The sequence below is a fragment of the Bos javanicus genome, chromosome X, assembly GCF_032452875.1.
Source record: "Bos javanicus breed banteng chromosome X, ARS-OSU_banteng_1.0, whole genome shotgun sequence".
Lineage (NCBI taxonomy): Eukaryota > Metazoa > Chordata > Mammalia > Artiodactyla > Bovidae > Bos > Bos javanicus.
Genome location: NC_083897.1, coordinates 122,829,812 through 122,848,147, shown reverse-complemented (window position 1 = coordinate 122,848,147; position 18,336 = coordinate 122,829,812). Strand labels below are relative to the sequence as shown.

The 18,336-nt window shown below is 42.3% G+C and overlaps 1 protein-coding gene across 2 annotated transcripts in view; it reads right to left on the bottom strand.

The window, feature by feature from the left end:
* PCYT1B (phosphate cytidylyltransferase 1B, choline) overlaps positions 1–18,336 on the bottom strand; it is a 148,735-nt gene that overhangs the window by 105,152 nt on the left and 25,247 nt on the right. The window contains exon 1 of one of the 2 annotated variants that reach the window (XM_061407833.1): positions 17,839–18,143. The exons of the other annotated variant lie outside the window; for it this stretch is intronic. Coding sequence (XP_061263817.1) covers positions 17,839–17,955 — 117 coding nt within the window. The 5' untranslated portion in view covers positions 17,956–18,143. Of the gene's footprint in view, positions 1–17,838; positions 18,144–18,336 lie in introns of those variants that run through there. 2 annotated transcript variants of the gene reach the window in all.

Genomic DNA, 18,336 nt, shown 5'->3' with positions numbered 1-18,336 from the left:
ACAGTCTAAAAATTATCTGAAATGTCTTTTAAAAAGTGTATTTTCCAACTTTAGAGTATCCTCACAAGAATTCCATTTTTTAAACCAACGTGGCAATACCCACATCTAGATCAGGCTAGTAATTATAGTCCTTCCAGCAATCAGGGATGAGAATTTTTTTTTATGCCCTAGGGATACAGCCACCCTTAAAACACTGACCATCCATATGCCATAACACCCACATGGCTACCTTCCAAACCCCACAGTGGTGGGTTTCAAATAGCTGGAAAACTCTTAATACTAAAAATAATACTGCATTGCATTGATTCTAAAATGTATATTTCCCCCCACATTTGAGCATGTCTGATACAACTTTCCAAGACTGAACCAGGAAGAATTAGAAAATATAAATAGACCAATCACAAGTAATGAAATTGAAACCGTAACTAAGAAATCTTCCAACAAACAAAAGTCCAGGACCAGAGGGCTTCACAGGTGAATTCTATCAAACATTTAGAGAAGAGCTAACACCTATCCTTCTCAAACTCCTCCAAAAATTTGCAATGGGAGCAACACTCCCACATGTGTTCTATGAGGCCACCATCATCCTAATAACAAAACCAGACAGATTTCACAAAAAAATAAAATAAAAAGAGAATTACAGACCAATATCACTGATGAGCATAAATGCAAAACTACTCAACAAAAGAATACTAGCAAACAGAATCCAACAACACATTGTAGGATTATATACAATGATAAAGTGAGATTTATCCCAGGAATGCAAGGATTCTTCAATATATACAAAATCAATATGGTATACCATATTAACAAATTAAAGAATAAAAACCATATGATCACTCAATAGATGCAGAAAACACATTAGACAAAATTCAACACTCACTTCTGATTTAAAAAAAAAAAACACTCTATTAAGTGGGGATACAGGGAACATACCTCAATATAATAAAAGTCATATACAACAAACCCACAGCAAACATCATTCTCAATAGTGAAAAACTGAAAGCATTTCCCCTAAGATCAGGAACAAGACAAGGATGTCCACTCTCACCACTCTTATTCAACATAGTTTTAGAAGTCCTAGCCACAGCAATTAGAGAAGAAAATGAAATAAAAGGAACACAAATTGGAAAAGTAAAACTGTCTGCAAATGACATGATACTATACATAGAAAACCCTAAAGATGCTACCAGGAAACTATGAGAGCTAATCAATGAATTTGGTAAAGTTGCAGGATATAAAATTAATACACAGAAATCTCTTGCACCTTTATACACCAACAATGAAAGATCAGAAAGAGAAATTAAGGAAACAATCCCATTTACCATTGCAACAAAAAGAATAAAATACCTAGGAATAAACCTACCTAAAGATGCAAAAGACCTGTACTCAGAAAACTATTAAAACACTGATGAAAGAAATCAAAGATGACACAAACAGATACACATGTCTGAGATTAGGAGGGGTCTGAAAATAAATGTCTTAAAATCTGTATTGGCAGTTTTCTTACATTCAAACACCTCTGAAATGGAAGCGTGTCTTACAATTAAAGACATTTAGAATCAAGAAATGCATAGATAGTATTAACAATAGAAAATAATCATCATTACTTAGAGATAAAAATTCCATACCTCAAATCTATTTTTTCTTGGACAATTGAGCTTAAGGAGTTTACAGTGAGTATCAATAATAATCTCGTATCTTACTCATCTCTATCTACTTCCCCAAAGGCTGCAAGGTAACTTTTATTTAAAAAAAAAAGTTTAAAATAATAGTGGAATAGGGGTGGAAACAGGGGTTTTGAAAAAAGGCCCAGGGTGAAATGAGCACACAGGAATGTCCATCACAGTCCTTTACATTTCAGAGAGCTGGGGCCACAAAAATGGCTTTAAGCTCCCAGCAGTCAAAGCAAAGAGGAACACAAAGTTAATACTGTTTTTAAGCAAAACCGAAAATAGATACTGGGGAGAAGTACAGCATTCCCTGATGCCAAATTTTTATAGATATTCCTCCCTTGGTGCCTTTATAAGGGGCATATTGGGTGATGCCATAGCAACAGCAACATACCAAACGACAGTCCCACAATAAAGACAATCCTGTCTTTTATGTTTGTCTATGTGGCACCCTCCCTGCAAGGCAGAGTCCCTGAATCAAAAAGCATTTCTACCAGGAGCCAAACATGTAGTCTGAGAATGCAGTTCTCTCACTCACTTGGATGGATCCAAGGGCAAAGATTTAAAACACAGAGACCACGGTTGTCTAACGTGGGATACGCAGAACAATCTGCTAGAGAGCAGCACTTGTGCCTGGAAAAGGAAGGATTACTGACATCTAACAGTAAACTCCACATTTACCCTGGTGTCCTGTTTCTGTCTACAAGGTATTCCAAAGGAAGAATACAAGCCGTTACAATAGAAAAGAGGGGCCTGGGTCCCCTGGTATTTCCATGTACTTTAAGGTTACTGCAGTAAAATACAGTTCACCTGGGCCTACATGAGTGAATTTGTGGGTTATATTTTCTAGTTTTAACTAAACTAAAGCTCACAAGATCAGCAGGGGGCTTAAAACATTTCCTACAATGAAACAGTAAAGCAAAGATACTACTCTCGCATCTTGCATGTGTGCTCAGTCACTCAGTGGTTGCTGTCCAGTCACTGCATCCTGTCTGACTCTTTGCGACCCCATGGACTGTGGCACAGCAGGCTCCTCTGTCCATGGGATTTCCCAGGCAAGAATACTGCAGTGGGCTGCATTTCCTCCTCCAGGGGATCGTCCCAACCCAGGGATCAAACCTGAGTCTCTTGTGTCATCTGCATTGGCAGGCAGATTCTTTACCACTGGCATCACCTGGGAAGCCCCAAAGATACTATAAACACAGACTAACACCAAAAAAAATGACCAAGCTGACCCTTCTACTCCTTTTAAAGATTTCTTTGATTGCACCACACAACATGTGGGATCTTAATTCTTTGACCAGGAATCAAACCCGTGCCCCCTGCACTGGAAGCACAAAACCTTAACCACTGGATGGCCAGGAAAGTCCCTAACTCTTCTAGTCCTTGTATAAGTTCTCTAGCAGCCACATTATCAGGTGTAAACACTGGTGGCTTCATTAGATTTGACAAGACAGCAGAATCAAAAATGATCGCAAAGAAGACTATTTGAAATATGTGCTATTAGCATTAAACTTCATCTGGAGCATATGATGTACATTAAGATGTTAGCTCATGATGGTATGAAGCTATTGTAATTACCATGATACTTAAAAATGAAGCATCCAAAACATGAAGACAAACCTCTGATTTTTTTCAGCAATATTTCAAGATGTGATACTCAATCCTGTGCTTCACAAGATACTATTTCACGTACAATGAATGTTTGGAAGCCTTTTTCGAGTTGCTACAATTCAATAGAGAAAAACCAAAAGTCTCATATCATTGCAAAAACACCTGCTCTTCAATCACAGTAAAACTGGCTGCTCTAATGTGTAGGAAAAAATCGATGTCAAACTAAAATGCATTCTTTTGTCAGCAAATATATCTGGAAGACATATAGAAAACACTGCTGAAGACTGAAAGAAACAAGCATTAGAACAAATTATGCAGTGTGGGAGGTTTGCTATACAGTTGGATGGAAGTACAGATATTTCTAACATGTCTCAGCTTGAGGTATTTGCTAGATTCTATTTCAATAATAAAACACTTGTTTCTGAGCCACTAAAGATGTTCCAATGAAGAAAGGTTTTCCAAAGAAGACTGCTTCTGCAAAGGGGATGACGTCTCTAATATATATATATATATATATATATATATATATATATATATATGGAAAAACTGTAAGTATAGCTGCCAATGAGGTGACTGCTTTGCTCACAGATCTTGGTCTCCCACCTTTTTGAGAAATATGTTTCTGTCTTCTTTCCATGGCCCTTCCTCTACAGACTTTTTAAATGTTGTTTCTCATGGTAACATCCTGGAAGATTGTAAAGTAGATTGATTTAACCAGATCTCATATAGAGAGAGATAAGCAGATATAGAGAGGATTTGAACTGCTTTAATTACAGCTTTTCATTTTTCTTCCCTTTAAAAACCTGATAGGATGGCTCGGGGTACTTATTTTCTGCAATTTGTAGGATTATCCTGAGGCACCCTTGCTAGCTAGCAAATTCCATCCACTTCCTTCTGAGTCTAGAAACTGTAAGGCTAAGTCATTGTTAGAAAATGTATCCAGATTAGGCACCATGGATTTTAATTCACAGATTACCTGGCTAGGGCTGGACTGGTCCTAGAAATAAGGCAAGTTTACTTCAAGGGCTTACCTACATTCTCTTTGGGGCTGGGTATACTGCAGAGAAGGCAATGGCACCCCACTTCAGTACTCTTGCCTAGAAAATCCCATGGACGGAGGGGCCTGGTAGGCTGCAGTCCACGGGGTCTCGAAGAGTCGGACACGACTGAGTGACTTCACTTTCACTTTTCCCTTTCATGTATTGGAGAAGGAAATGGCAACCCACTCCAGTGTTCTTGCCTGGAGAGTCCCAGGGACGGGGAGCCTGGTGGGCTGCCGTCTATGGGGTTGCACAGAGTCAGACACGACTGAAGCGACTTAGCAGCAGCAGCAGCAGCATACTGACTCTTGGAAGGACCAAGCACACTGAAGCCCTGTTAGCAGCCAAGAGCTGTAACTGTCAATAGATTCTGATACCATTCCCTAGAGTGTTGCCTAATAGATCACCAGAATTATTTAGAAATGGGAAATCTGTGGTAGCCTAAGGGTAAAGATAGTCTGATCACCATAATAGGGCATACTCTACCCCTATTATGATGATCAGATTATCTTTATACTTAGATTTAAAGAATAATATACATACAGAAATATGCACATATCCTAAGGGTACAGCTTAGTGAACTTTCACAAGCTGAACACACATAGCACCCAGATCAAATAACCATCCACTGCCAGCCTCCATCCTGTGCTCCTTCCACTATCTCGACTTCTATTAATAACATCAGAGATTAGCTTGCCTACTTTTAAAATATTTAATAGAAATGGAATTGGGTAGTGTATAGTCTTTCATGTCTGAGCTTCTTTCATTCAATATTGAGTTTGTGAGATTCATCCCTGTTTTTGCAGGTGGTTGTAGATTCTTTATCCTCATTGCTAGGTAGCATTACATTGTATGAATATGCTACAATTTATTTATTCTACTTCTGCTGGGCATTTGGGGAGTTTCCACTTTGGGGTTATTATGAATAATGCTGCTAAGAACATCATAATACTAGTCATTGGTGGCCATATGTACAAATTTTCTAAGAGTAGAAGTGCTGGGTCAAATGCATTTATTTTGAATTTCTAAATTTACTATAGAGAGCTTAGACATCTGATCTGTCTCTACTCTTAGTCCCAAAAGCAGAAAAATGTGACATGACAGAGCTAAATGTGGCTCTTCTCAAAGTGCATCCAAACACATCTTGTTTCTGAATCACCTGGGAGCTGGAGCAGGTGGTTCTCTACTCACTTTCGTGGGAGAACAGTGTGTAGTGACAACAGGGGGCTTTAGAAGTCAAGACAAACCAAATTTGAAATCTCAGTTTTATCAGTTGGTGTTTGATCTTTGGGGAATTACTTAATGGTTGGTTTCCTTATTTTTAACGTGGTGAGCAGTCATTCTCATTTCACAGGTCTGTAGCCCGGTTAAACAAGAGAATCCATATGAAGCACCTGCCACAGCGCCTAACACAGTGAGCACCATAAACAGTTACTCCACTCCCCACGTGCTGGAGGAAAAGGAGTGAGACCTCTAGCCTTGAAACCACCATAGAACAATGACCTTATAACTAAACAATCTGGAGGTGCAATAGAATTTAGTATTATGTGACTATGCCTACAAACTCAGGCCACTAGAGATGAAGCACAGAAGCCTGTGAGTACCAGGGGCAAGCTTTCAATACCATTTGGTCGGCAATGGGCTGTACACCTCATTCATGATGTTTCTATTAACCTATTACTATTATTGTTGTTGCTATTTTTCTTAAGTGCCAGTTTAAATAGCCTTCAGCATCCTTTCACATTGGCATCAGGTTCAATGTGCATGAATTGCTGAGTGGAACACAAAAACCACCAAGTCAAAGACTATGGTAGGAGGGAGGAGATGACATGGAAATCAGTCGTGCTCCGTGGGCTGGCCCCGTGTGGCCCCACGCAGTATTACACAGGCACACACTACCAGGGCTTGCTGCTTTATTTCCTAATCACTGTGTTTTCAAGTGTGCCTTCAAGATTGTTGAGTGCTAAACTGTCTCTTTTTCCCTGAGCAGGGTCAGCTTCCCCAGCCTCCCATACAACCCGGTTCACGCTGGGATAAAGAGAAAGGTAGGAATGTTAAGACAATAATGCTATGGTCTGAGACCAGCAATGCATAATCAGATTCTCACAAGGTAAAGGCTATTACCTGGGAGATCATTGGAAGAGAATAGGCCTAGCTTACAATGACTTAGTTTGTTCCTATATCACATCCTGCCTCCAGTGATGAGATAGAGTAAGTCTTCCTAGTTTCACGAAGGGGGCACTGAGAAGCTTACTGTGGGCACCAGTGAAAGATACAGGAGTCATCACAGGACTATGGCCTGACCCACTGTTGGACTTGAACCCCAAACACGGTTCTTAGATGGGCAGCAGCAGTTGAAGAAGGCCCCTAGAGTTCAGTGCCATACTGTTGGCCTCGAAGAAAACCCAGTATTTTGAACTTCAGTATTATGAAATAGAGAAATTAGAAGGCTATTGTTCACATTAAAAAGAGATTCAACACAGGTTTCTTTGAAAATGACTAGAACATTTAACACACGATTCAGAATGCATCCCATCTTGCTGAAGAATAAAGCAGAAGACAACAAAAGTGGTTTGTACGACATTAATACAAAGTTTCAAACTATTTTGTGAACATTTGTTATGCATACTTTTGCCAGTGTGTCTTGCCATAAGGTCATTCAACTTGTTTTTACTGTAAATGGATAAAACCAATGGGAGGTGAAGAGTGGGGTAGCCCTGATTGTTGATATGAGCATTGGGTCAAACAGCACACTGAGGTGAACCAAAGATCAGCTATCCAACTCATAGTGGATGATAGAATTGAGGTCCAGAGAGAAGTGATTTGCTTAAGCTCACACAATAATTAATTCAATGGCAGAGCGGATGTTAGAATCAGACTGTGGATTGCAGTAAGCAGAAACTAAGCTGCAGCCTCCTTATCCTGCCAGCATCCAGCCCTTTTGCTGTGGGCTAGTCTGGTACCCATGAGGCTACAGATACGGCTCTGTCTTGATTTGGGGGGTTGGTCTGGAGCCCCAGAGGTCAAGAAACAGAAGGGTTTCCGCTCATTGATACCACATCTCATCAGGCTTCACTCAGCCTTCCCACCTTCCCCCACTGCCCCAGCCACAGCCTGGAGGCCTATGGAGAGGAAACGTTTTGGGGTTGGACAGACTTTCCAGGCTATCCCATAGTTACACTTCTGCACCTACCAGAACCAAGTCACTATGACTTTGCTTCCACCTTCATGGAGAAAACAGAGGCTATCAAAGAAAGGAGGCTTTCAACTTTAAATTCCTTTTCCCCTTATAACTTATTCTTAACCAAATACATCCTTACTAGCTTCTTCATCACCACAGTGGGAGAGATGTCTCTTTACCGGAAGAATCAGAAGCCAATTCTTCCACTTGTGCACTGGATCCCAGCCTCTTCAGTCTAATATTCCCTTCATCAGTGTTCCCCATCACTTTCACCTTCTCCCACTGGCTGTTTCTCACTTATATATAAGTGCAATTATTAACAATTTAAAAGAATGAACTGACCAGAAGCTTTTGCATCTTGGATGGAGAGAAGTATGGAAGGAACAAGAGAAGAGAAAAGCTAGCCTCTCTCAATCTTAAACCCTGATTTATTCACCATTGGGTCCTATACATTCTATAAGTTTCTCCTCTTGGTCAAGCTTCTACTTCCCTAAATGCTCTTCAACCTATCTGGCCCCTGATTTCAACACGTCACTGAAACATCACCACTGATCTCTTCTTCCTATATCCAAAGGAGACTTTCCCTTATTATCTCATGTGATCTCTCTCTGTTGCATTGGGTTCTATTGGATATTACTTTCACAGAACTTATCCTGCCCTTGGCACCCTTGATCTCCCAGATATTTGAAAGATCTGTCCTATTTTCGTGATCTTTCTTCTACTGGTTCTTTAAATGGTGTCCCTCAGCGTTCCATCCTGGGAAGATTCTGGGATAGAGTAGAGTAATTTAACCAGATTTCATGTAGAGACAGGCAGATATAAGGAGCTTTCTAATAGCTTTAATTATAGCTCTTCTATTTTACTCCTTTCAAGAACCTCAGAGCATGGCTCAGGGTCAGTTGCTTTTCAGAACTACTCTGTAGTAGATTATACGGAGTCACTCTTGCTAGTTAACCATTTTCATCCACTTCTTTTAGCAGTCCAGAAACTGTCCGATTCATTGTCACTCCCATCAATTTCATGACCTCAATTTCACTTTCATCTCCTTCAAACTGAGGTCTCCCAGATCAACATCTTCAGCTCAGAACTCTGAGTTCCAAGACCAAACATTCACTAGACACCTTCAAATGGAAGTTCCCATGGTATCCCCAACATAACTCTCACAACCTGCTATTCCTGGGTGCTCACATGACACCCACTCACTGCAGCCAGAAAACTGAGTAGTTTTGACACTGCCTCACCTTCAAACTCAGTTACAGATCCTAGGGCATTTATCTCTTTGTTGTTACTTAGTCACTCAGTCCTGTCCGACTCTTCTGCAACCCCATGACTGTAGCCTACCAGGCTCCTCGGGCCACAGGATTTCCCAGGCAAGAATACTGGCTGCAATGGGTTGCCATTCCCTTCTCCAGGAAATCTTCCTGACTCAGGGACCGAACCCATATCTCCTGCATTGGCAGGCAGATTCTTTACCACTGAGCCACCAGGAAAACCCATTTACCTCAAGGTCTCCCATATGCATCCAGTACTCTCCTTTCCCACTGCTGCTGCTACTGCTGCTGCTAAGTCGCATGAGTCGTGTCCGACTCTGTGCGACCCCAAAGATGGCAGCCCACCAGGCTCTCCCGTCCCTGGGATTCTCCAGGCAAGAACGCTGGAGTGGGTTGCCATTTCCTTCTCCAATGCATGAAAGTGAAAAGTGAAAGTGAAGTCGCTCAGTCGTGTCCAACTCTTAGTGACCCCATGGACTGTAGCCTACCAGGCTCCTCCGTCCGTAGGATTTCCCAGGCAAGAGTACTGGAGTGGGGTGCCATTGCCTTCTCCGCCTTTCCCACTACCCCACCTCTAACTTCAAACTTACTAACTCTCATGTAGATTGCTGCAATAGTCTAACAAAAAGGTGATTTTTTTCTGTTATGTGCTATGTGACATGAAATCTATTTGTCATTGTGGCTTCTCAGAGATCATCCTCCACAGGCCTAGGCAGGTATCCAAGTTCCCTCTAAAGCAATATGTGGCAAGTAAGCACTTGAAATTGGCTAGTCTGAACTGAAACGTGTTGTAAGTGTAATAGATACACAAGATTTCAGACTTGGTATGAAGAATATAAAGGGAGTTCCCTGGTGGTCCAGGGTTGGGATTCCACGCTTCCACTGCTGGGGGCCCAGGTTCGATCCCTGGTTGGGGAACTAGGATCCCACAAGCTGTGCAGTGCAGATATTATAATACCCCATTAATTATCTTTATAATGATTATATTTGAAATGGTAATATTGGACTTCCCTGGTGGCACAGTGGATAAACAATCTGCCTGGCAATGCAGGGGACACAGGTTCAATCCCTGGTCCAGGAACTAAAATCACATAAAGTGAAAGTGAAAGTCCCTCAGTTGTGTCTGACTTTTGCGACTCCATGGACTATACAGTCCATGTAATTCTCTAGGCCAGAACACTAGAGTGGGTAGCCTTTCCCTTTTCCAGGGGATCTTCCCAACCCAGGGACTGAATCCAGGTCTCTCACATTGCAGGCAGATTCTTTACCAGCTGAGCCACAAGGGAAGCCCCAAATCCCACAAACCGAGGGACTACTAAGCTGTGAGCCACAACTATGAGCCCGTGCTCTGCAACAAGAGAAGTGACCACAATGAGAAGCTTGTGCATCGCAATGAAGAGTAGCCCCCGGTCACTGCAACTAGAGAAAGTCCACACGTAGCAACAAAGACCCAGCACAGCCAAAACTAAAAATAAAAACTCTTCTCACTAAAAAAAAGAGGGATAGTAATATTTTATGTACCGATTAAATTCAATATTCTATTGAAATTAATTTCACCTTTAAAAAAAACTTTTTAAATTGTGGCTACTAGAAAAATTTAAATTACATTGTATCGCCACTAGGCAGTGATACTCTAGCAGCTGGAGTATGCTACTCACAGTGAGGGCTGAAGATCCCCTAAAAAAAGACCAACCTTTCCATGTCCACAAACATCTTGGGACCATCAAGTGGCACCTTTTCTTCAAATGCAGGGACTTGTCTTAACTTGGGTATCAGGTTAATGGAGTACTCCCTGCTGGGAAGTACTTCTGCTCAATGGATGAAATACAGCTTAAAGTCTGTAGAAAGCCCAATATATTAAAACCAAACTTACAAAAAAAGCTCTCTTAAGGGATTTCAGTGTCCTGGCATGCTTCCATCCACCAAACTACTGCCTCCTGTTAAATGAAAATGATCTTCCAGGCTGTGGATTACTTGTTTCATTTCTCTCTATAGCACCTGGTGCATTGTTGTGGGTGGAAATTTCTAAGCAGCTGGCTTACTGTGAATCATGTTGGTCAGGGACTAAGGTTTCTCTTGGTTACCTTCTAAAGTCTTGCGTCAGTGAATCCTTTAAATCCCCCTCACTGCCTCATGCCATTTCCATTTCTATATGTTCAAACATCAAAATAAAACAAATATTTGATTTATATTAATTTCTTCCAAAAGGAGTTTTGTTGTTGTTCAGTCACTAAGTCACGTCTGACTCTGCGACCCCATTGACTGCAGCACGCCAGGCTTCCCTGTCCTTCACTATCTCCCAGAGTTTGCTCAAACTCACGTCCATTGAATCAGTGATGCCATCCAACCATCTCAAGAAAAGGAGTTTAGCATTAGGCAAATGGCAGGGTAGTAAAAGAATAAATGTAAAAGAATAGGAGAAACAAATTCATTGACCCCATGTTCAATATGCCTGACTATTATCAACCTGTAAGAAATGGATGTTGTATTTGAACCGAGACCAGCAGGAAGATGTCTAATAATAGCCTTGGGCAGAATTCCAGCCGACCACAGTAAATGCCCAAGGAAGCTCATGTTTGTTTATTTTCACTGACCTAGCACAATAAGTATCTCACTTTTAAAATGTATGCTGGCTGAGTAGCTAAAGACATGGTGGGGCTCATAAAGGGATCCGAGGATGTCTCTGGAAATCTGGTCATCTTTTCAAGCACTAGCTGGGGAGCGCCCTACATCCCAGCTGACATAATGCACCTTCTGCAAGACAGCAGTCTCTTGGCATTGCTCCACTGTGAAGTGAAGCCCAAAATGAACTCCTGCCAACGTGGCATATAGAACCAGCCCTTTTTTATTTCCAAGGCCTTCTCAGTTAATCTGTGGAACATCCATGTTCATGGAACTGATTTTGCAGGCTAGAATTACAACTTCTCTGTAACAGCAGAATGCACTTCTAGAAGAACTTGACCAAGGTCGTTAACCAAAAGGAGACAGCTTTCAGGATGACTGGGTCTAGTTGAAAAGAACTGACCAAAATCATGCAGGTAGTGGTAAATCTGGGCTTCCCTGGTGGCTCAGCCGGTAAAGAATCTGCGTGCAATGCAGGACACCTGGGTCGGGAACATTCCTGGAGAAGGGAATGGCAGCCCACCCCCGTATTCTTGCTTAGGAAATCCCATGGACAGAGACTATAGCCCATGGGATCACAAAGAGTCAGACAAGACACGACTGAGCGACTAACACTTCACTTTCCCTGGGCCCAGAGGATTTGCCAAGAGGCATCGACTGAGGGTTGGGGACCTAGGAGGACACAGTCCCTACACAGGAGGAGTCCCATCCCTCAGGGGTTGGGTCTCCAAAGAAGGCTGTTACACCCTATCCACGGCCACTCAGTTCCGCTTTTCGGCAGTCCACTTTGTAAGTCACATGGTATCAAGTTTAAGAAAGAAAATAGCAAAGAGTGAAAAATAAGTCAAGGACCAAGAATAAAGACTATAACAATAGAAAGAATTCTCAGAAACATCTCAAACCCGAGCCACCACAGTAAAAAAAATAAGGGTAGAAATAAGATTACATTCTTAAGGTGTGGGATAGGGTGGGAGGTGGGTGGGAGGTTCAAGAGGGAGGGGGCATATGTATATCTCTATGGCTGACTCATGTTGATGTATAGCAGAAACCAAGACAACAATTGTAAAGCAATTATTCTCCAAATAAAAATAAATAAAAGATTACATTCCTAAGACATAAGCTGTATCATAAAACCTAGGTAATTTTCTATCTCTTTTCTAATTTCCTTATCAGTGTTATTTAATTCTGTTTATTCATCTTTCCTAGAATTTCTTCCAATGGAAAGAAAGGCAGGTGGAAAATCTACAGTTATACCTTCCAGAAACAGTTAGAATTGGACATGGAACAACAGACTGGTTCCAAATAGGAAAAGGAGTACGTCAAGGCTGTATATTGTCACCCTGCTTATTTAACTTATATGCAGAGTACATCATGAGAAATGCTGGGCTGGAAGAAGCACAAGCTGGAATCAAGATTGCCGGGAGAAATATCAATAACCTCAGATATGCAGCTGACACCACCCTTATGGCAGAAAGTGAAGAGGAACTAAAAAGCCTCTTGATGAAAGTGAAAGAGGAGAGTGAAAAAGTTGGCTTAAAGCTCAACATTCAGAAAACGAAGATCACGGCATCTGGTCCCATCACTTCATGGGAAATAGATGGGGAAACAGTGGAAACAGAGTCAGACTTTATTTTTCTGGGCTCCAAAATCACTGCAGATGGTGATTGCAGCCATGAAATTAAAAGACGCTTACTCCTTGGAAGAAAAGTTATGACCAACCTAGATAGCATATTCAAAAGCAGAGACATTACTTTGCCAACAAAGGTCCGTCTAGTCAAGGCTATGGTTTTTCCAGTGGTCATGTATGGATGTGAGAGTTGGACTGTGAAGAAAGCTGAGTGCTGAAGAATTGATGCTTTTGAATTGTGGTGTTGGAGAAGACTCTTGAGAGTCCCTTGGACTGCAAGGAGGTCCAACCAGTCCATCTTAAAGGAGATCAGTCCTGGGATTTCTTTGGAAGGACTCGTGCTAAAGCTGAAACTCCAATACTTTGGCCATCTCATGCGAAGAGATGATTCATCTGAAAAGACCCTGATGCTGGAAAAGATTGAAGGCAGGAGGAGAAGGGGACGACAGAGGATGAGATGGCTGGATGGCATCACCGACTCGATGGACATGAGTTTGAGTGAACTCTGGGAGTTGGTGATGGACAGGGAGACCTGGCATGCTGTGATTCATTGGGTCGCAAAGAATTGGACACGACTGAGCGACTGAATTGAACTGAACCTTCCAGAAAAGTTCTCCCTTGAACATGATTCCATTGTATCTTCAATATCCTTATCAATTTGCTACTTACAAGGGTTGAAAGTTTAGATTGCTTTAAAGTCCTGTCTATCTATGTATGCCAACTTTCCACTCCCTTTCCTTAAAGGGCTATGCCAGGCTCTGTATTAGACACCAGAGATATAGTGAGGACAAAACAGGTTTCTACTCAACAATCCCCTGGCAAACATACTCGCTGTCAAGGAGTTACCCACTGTCTCCCTTCTGTCCCTACTGCACCTGGGAACACACCCCTTTGCCAGCTGTGTCCTTATCAATCTGTATGTAACCAATCTGTGTGTGCCGGTCTCTTCCACAATCTAGATCTCTAGATTTCACAGTACCTCTAGTATCTCTAGATTCCAGAGTACCACAGGGCTCAGAGCTCAGCATGTAGTAGGTACTCAATCACTGTGGGCAGCATTAACCCACATCATAATAAACAAACTTCACTATAAAGATTATATACCCAAACACAGGATTTCCCTGGTGGTCCTGCTGCTGCTAAGTCACTTCAGTCGTGTCCGACTCTGTGCGACCCCATAGACGGTAGCCCACCAGGCTCCCCCATCCCTGGGATTCTCCAGGCAAGAACACTGGAGTGGGTTGCCATTTCCTTCTCCAATGCATCAAAGTGAAAAGTGAAAGTGAAGTCGCTCAGTTGTGTCCGACTCCTCACAACCCCATGGACTGCAGCCTACCAGGCTCCTCTGCCCATGGGATTTTACAGGCAAGAGTACTGGAGTGGGTTGCCATTGCCTTCTCCTCCCTGGTGGTCCAGTGGTTAAGAATTCGCCTTGCAATGGGGGGGACTCAGGTTTGATCCCTGGTTGGGAAACTAAGATACTACATCCATGGAGTCACCAAGGACTTAGGGACTAAACAACAACAAAATCCTGTGGAGCAACTAAGCCCCTGTACCACAACTACTGAGCCTGCACACTCCAGAACCCATGTGCTGCAACTCGAGAGTCTGTGTACTGTAATGAAATATCCTGCACGCCACAGTAAGACCCAATGCAGCCAAATAAATAATTTTTTAAATAATAATAATAATATATAGATAAATACATGTAGACAGAGATGCTTGTACATACCTTCTCAAGTGCCAGGCTCAATCACACACACAGTTCATTACAAAAAGGCCATTTTACACAACTGCTGAGATTTAAATAAAGTTTGTATTTATAGATGGTGACATTAAGTCACATTCTGGGACCTGCAATAAACCTTTATGGCCCTTTATTTACCCAGAAATGTCCTTTTCTGTATCTCTAGGTAAAGTTAGAGTGAGTTTGGGGAACCAGTGTGTGCCTCAGCTAATACAATCACAACCACTCTGATAAATGCTACTCTCTTTTTGAAATAATGTTTTGTTATTGAGTCCTATTTCCTCTAAACTTTATGAATTCAAGTGCGTAACATGTCGGGGAAGGAGCCTGTCCTCTGAAGGGTTATCTTTCACATCTTCCATGCACTTTCCAAAGCTAGTCAAGCAACTCAACAGTCAGACTCTGAGGAACCCACAATTGATTTGGGAAGACATGTTTGGGTACTGGGAGAAACACAGAATTTATATACTTTGAAATATGATGATATTAGCAAAGCTAAAGATCAATAGAAACCAGTAAAAAACATAAAAATGCTAATTTAATATTTTCACTTGCCACTCTCTTCAAACTTTGTTATTAAGTAGGTAATATGTGCCTTTGCTATTAAATGTAAACCTAAATTTAGAATATACCCCTACAATGCAAATTTTGCTGATAAAAGGTGCTTCCAAAACTTAATGCTGCTGCTGCTGCTGCTAAGCCGCTTCAGTCGTGTCCGACTCTGTGCGACCCCATGGACTGCAGCCTATCAGGCTTCTCTGTCCATGGGATTCTCCAGGCAAGAACACTGGAGTGGGTTGCCATTTCCTTCTCCAGTACACGAAAGTGGAAAGTGAAAGTGAAGTCGCTCAGTCATGTCTGACTCTTAGCGACCCCATGGACTGCAGGCTACCAGGCTCCTCCATCCATGGGATTTTCCAGGCAACAGTACTGGAGTGGGGTGCCATTGCCTTCTCCCTCCAAAACTTAATAATGGTTTACAAATTGGTAAATAGCCCCTATTTAGGCAGAGCCAATTTTTTATAGACCACAATAATGATGGACAACAGGGAAAATCTTTTATCAAAGCAATCACTTTCACAGTTCAACTTCTGTACATCCTTCACATGCACGTGCACACACACACAGACACACATACAAGCCAGAAGTGCCAAAAAAATGGGAGAAGAATGTACCTCACTTAGGGTGTGTCGGAGGAGAACTTCCACTTTGCAGGTAGAGTTCTGGGTTCAGATCCCAGCTCTACAGCCCTTCAAAGCAGTGTGACTTTGGGGAAGTTGCTTACTCTCTCTGAACCTCAGTTTCTTCATTTCTAAAATGGTGGGGAGGTGGAGGCGTAACACTGCCAGCTTTGCATGGATCTTGTGAGTTAACCTCCCAGATGAGCTGTCACAAGGGAAAGTGGAAAGTACTTGAACTTCCTTCCTTTGATTTCCTCTGTCCACTCTCTCAGGCAGAAGCAACCAAGGAGCAGAACAGCTAAAAGGCAGAAAAGGAAGGAAAAGAAGTGGGCACTGACACAAACCGGAACTGGATGCCCCCTCTTTCTCTCCTGCCCTTTACCTGTCAGGAAGGTGTGTGATTAGAATTTGAACATCGAGTATAATGTTTAAAAATATATATTCTGGGTGATCTTGTAACAAGTATTTAAGGGTCAGTTTGTTGTTCTTGTCATTTTGCACACACCTTAACCAAGACTTGTCTAGTGGTTCAAAGGAATCCCTTGGTAACAAACTTATTGGGATGGTTTGTATCCCATGAGAACACAGGTACCACATCATGTATACTGTTCAGCAAGTGGCTTAAGTGCTGGAGAGCAGTTAGTAGTAAAGGGTCCTAAGAAAATAGATCTTAAAAAAAAATAGAAACATAGTGAACAAAAGCCCACTATGCTCTAAGGTGACTTGTTTTCATGTTTTAGAAACTTGTCCTATCTCCCTCTGAACTCTTAGTAACCATTAACAAGTAAGTTACAGGATAGACTAGCCTTGGAATCTCATTTGGGAATCTCCTCATTTTGGGAGTTCACAGAAAATACTACATCACAAACTCCTTTTTGTTAAAAACAAAAAAACAAAAACTCTTCCCAGGGTCAAACTCCACAACCAATCAAAATATTGCACTTTTAACACAGGGATGGGGGGGCTATCGCTAGAGAGAGGATAGCTCTAACTAGTCTGTCCCTTGGATCTGAGGGTTCTAAGAAAGGTCTCGCCAAGTTCACCAAGACTTCAGGCCACCCCAAAACCCACTATCCATTTGGTGCTTTTGATTGCTGGAGGATACACGCTGAGGCGGTTGAGAACCAGCCACTTTTCACGTTTACTTAAGGAATCATGAGCAGTGGCAGAGAAGATGATGGAATTTGGGATACCATTCACTGAGATGCAAGGAAGCCTCTGAGTGCTGTTTCCACACTTTGATTATGAAAGGCATGCAGCCCCTTTCCAAGTAAATGTAGCTGTCCTCGGTTCCCACTACCCGAAGAGAAACCCTCAGCAGCATGCTCCGGAAATGTTTACAATTCATTTAAGATGCACATTATTTCTGAACACAATACTGAGGGACCCTTTCACTCATGTATTTTGAAATTTTCAAACGAACGGGTAAGTTTGGCTTCCATGTTCTCATTTTTCCAAAATTGACATTAGGCACCGAAATTAGTTGAGGACAGAATCATTCCTTAGCTAGAATTTAGAACTTAACAACGGACACTTCCCAAGCTTTGTGGAGAGGATACCATTTTAAAATTGTACCGTAGGAGCTTTATCTTTAGACGAGACTACACCTAAAAGAAAAGCCCATCCCCTCCTCCCAAGACACAAAAACAGCATAGCCCAAGCGCCCCGCTTCATACCCAGCCAATACAATAATGCTTTGTAAGCTGAGAGCAGCGCCCGGTATAGAAGCTAAGTATAAACAGCTGAGAAGGATTAGGCGGTAGCTCCATTCTCATTTACATGAAAATCCTCCAAGCATTGCTTTCCTCACTGGCTGCATGCGCAGAAGGAACTCTTTTGTGCCATAGCCACGCATACATTTGCATCCTTTGTCTTTACTTACCAGTCGAGGCTGTGGGCATGTGTGCTCTATTTCCTCCATGGTTTCTGAGGGAGGCTCATTGGAAAGGGATTTTGGGATACCTGTTTCTGACTCAGCATCAGTGGTAAGTACTGGCATGGCCAGTGAATGCTCCCTCCAGCTCTACACCCTCTGAGAGTCTCCTCCCAGGCAGCGAATGTTTTCTTTGTCACGTATTTTTCTCTTCCCCACCCATCCCCCTTCTTCATCCCTTCTGTCTTTTCCAGGGGGAAGTAAAGAGGTTACCCCCTAATCCCCCGCCCCTTTCCTCCTCGGAGAAACCAAAAGGCAAGGCCTCAGTTTATCACTATAACAACCAGACTGCACTGGAGCGGCGGGTGCGGGATACAGTACCTTATTTGCATGGAGCGCGCTGGTTGGCTACTGTCATCATAGTACCACTCCGCCGGGGAGCGGCCGGGCCCCATTGGCTGGCCGGCCGTGCCCACAGGGCCCGAACTTGCTGCTTTTGTTTCTTCT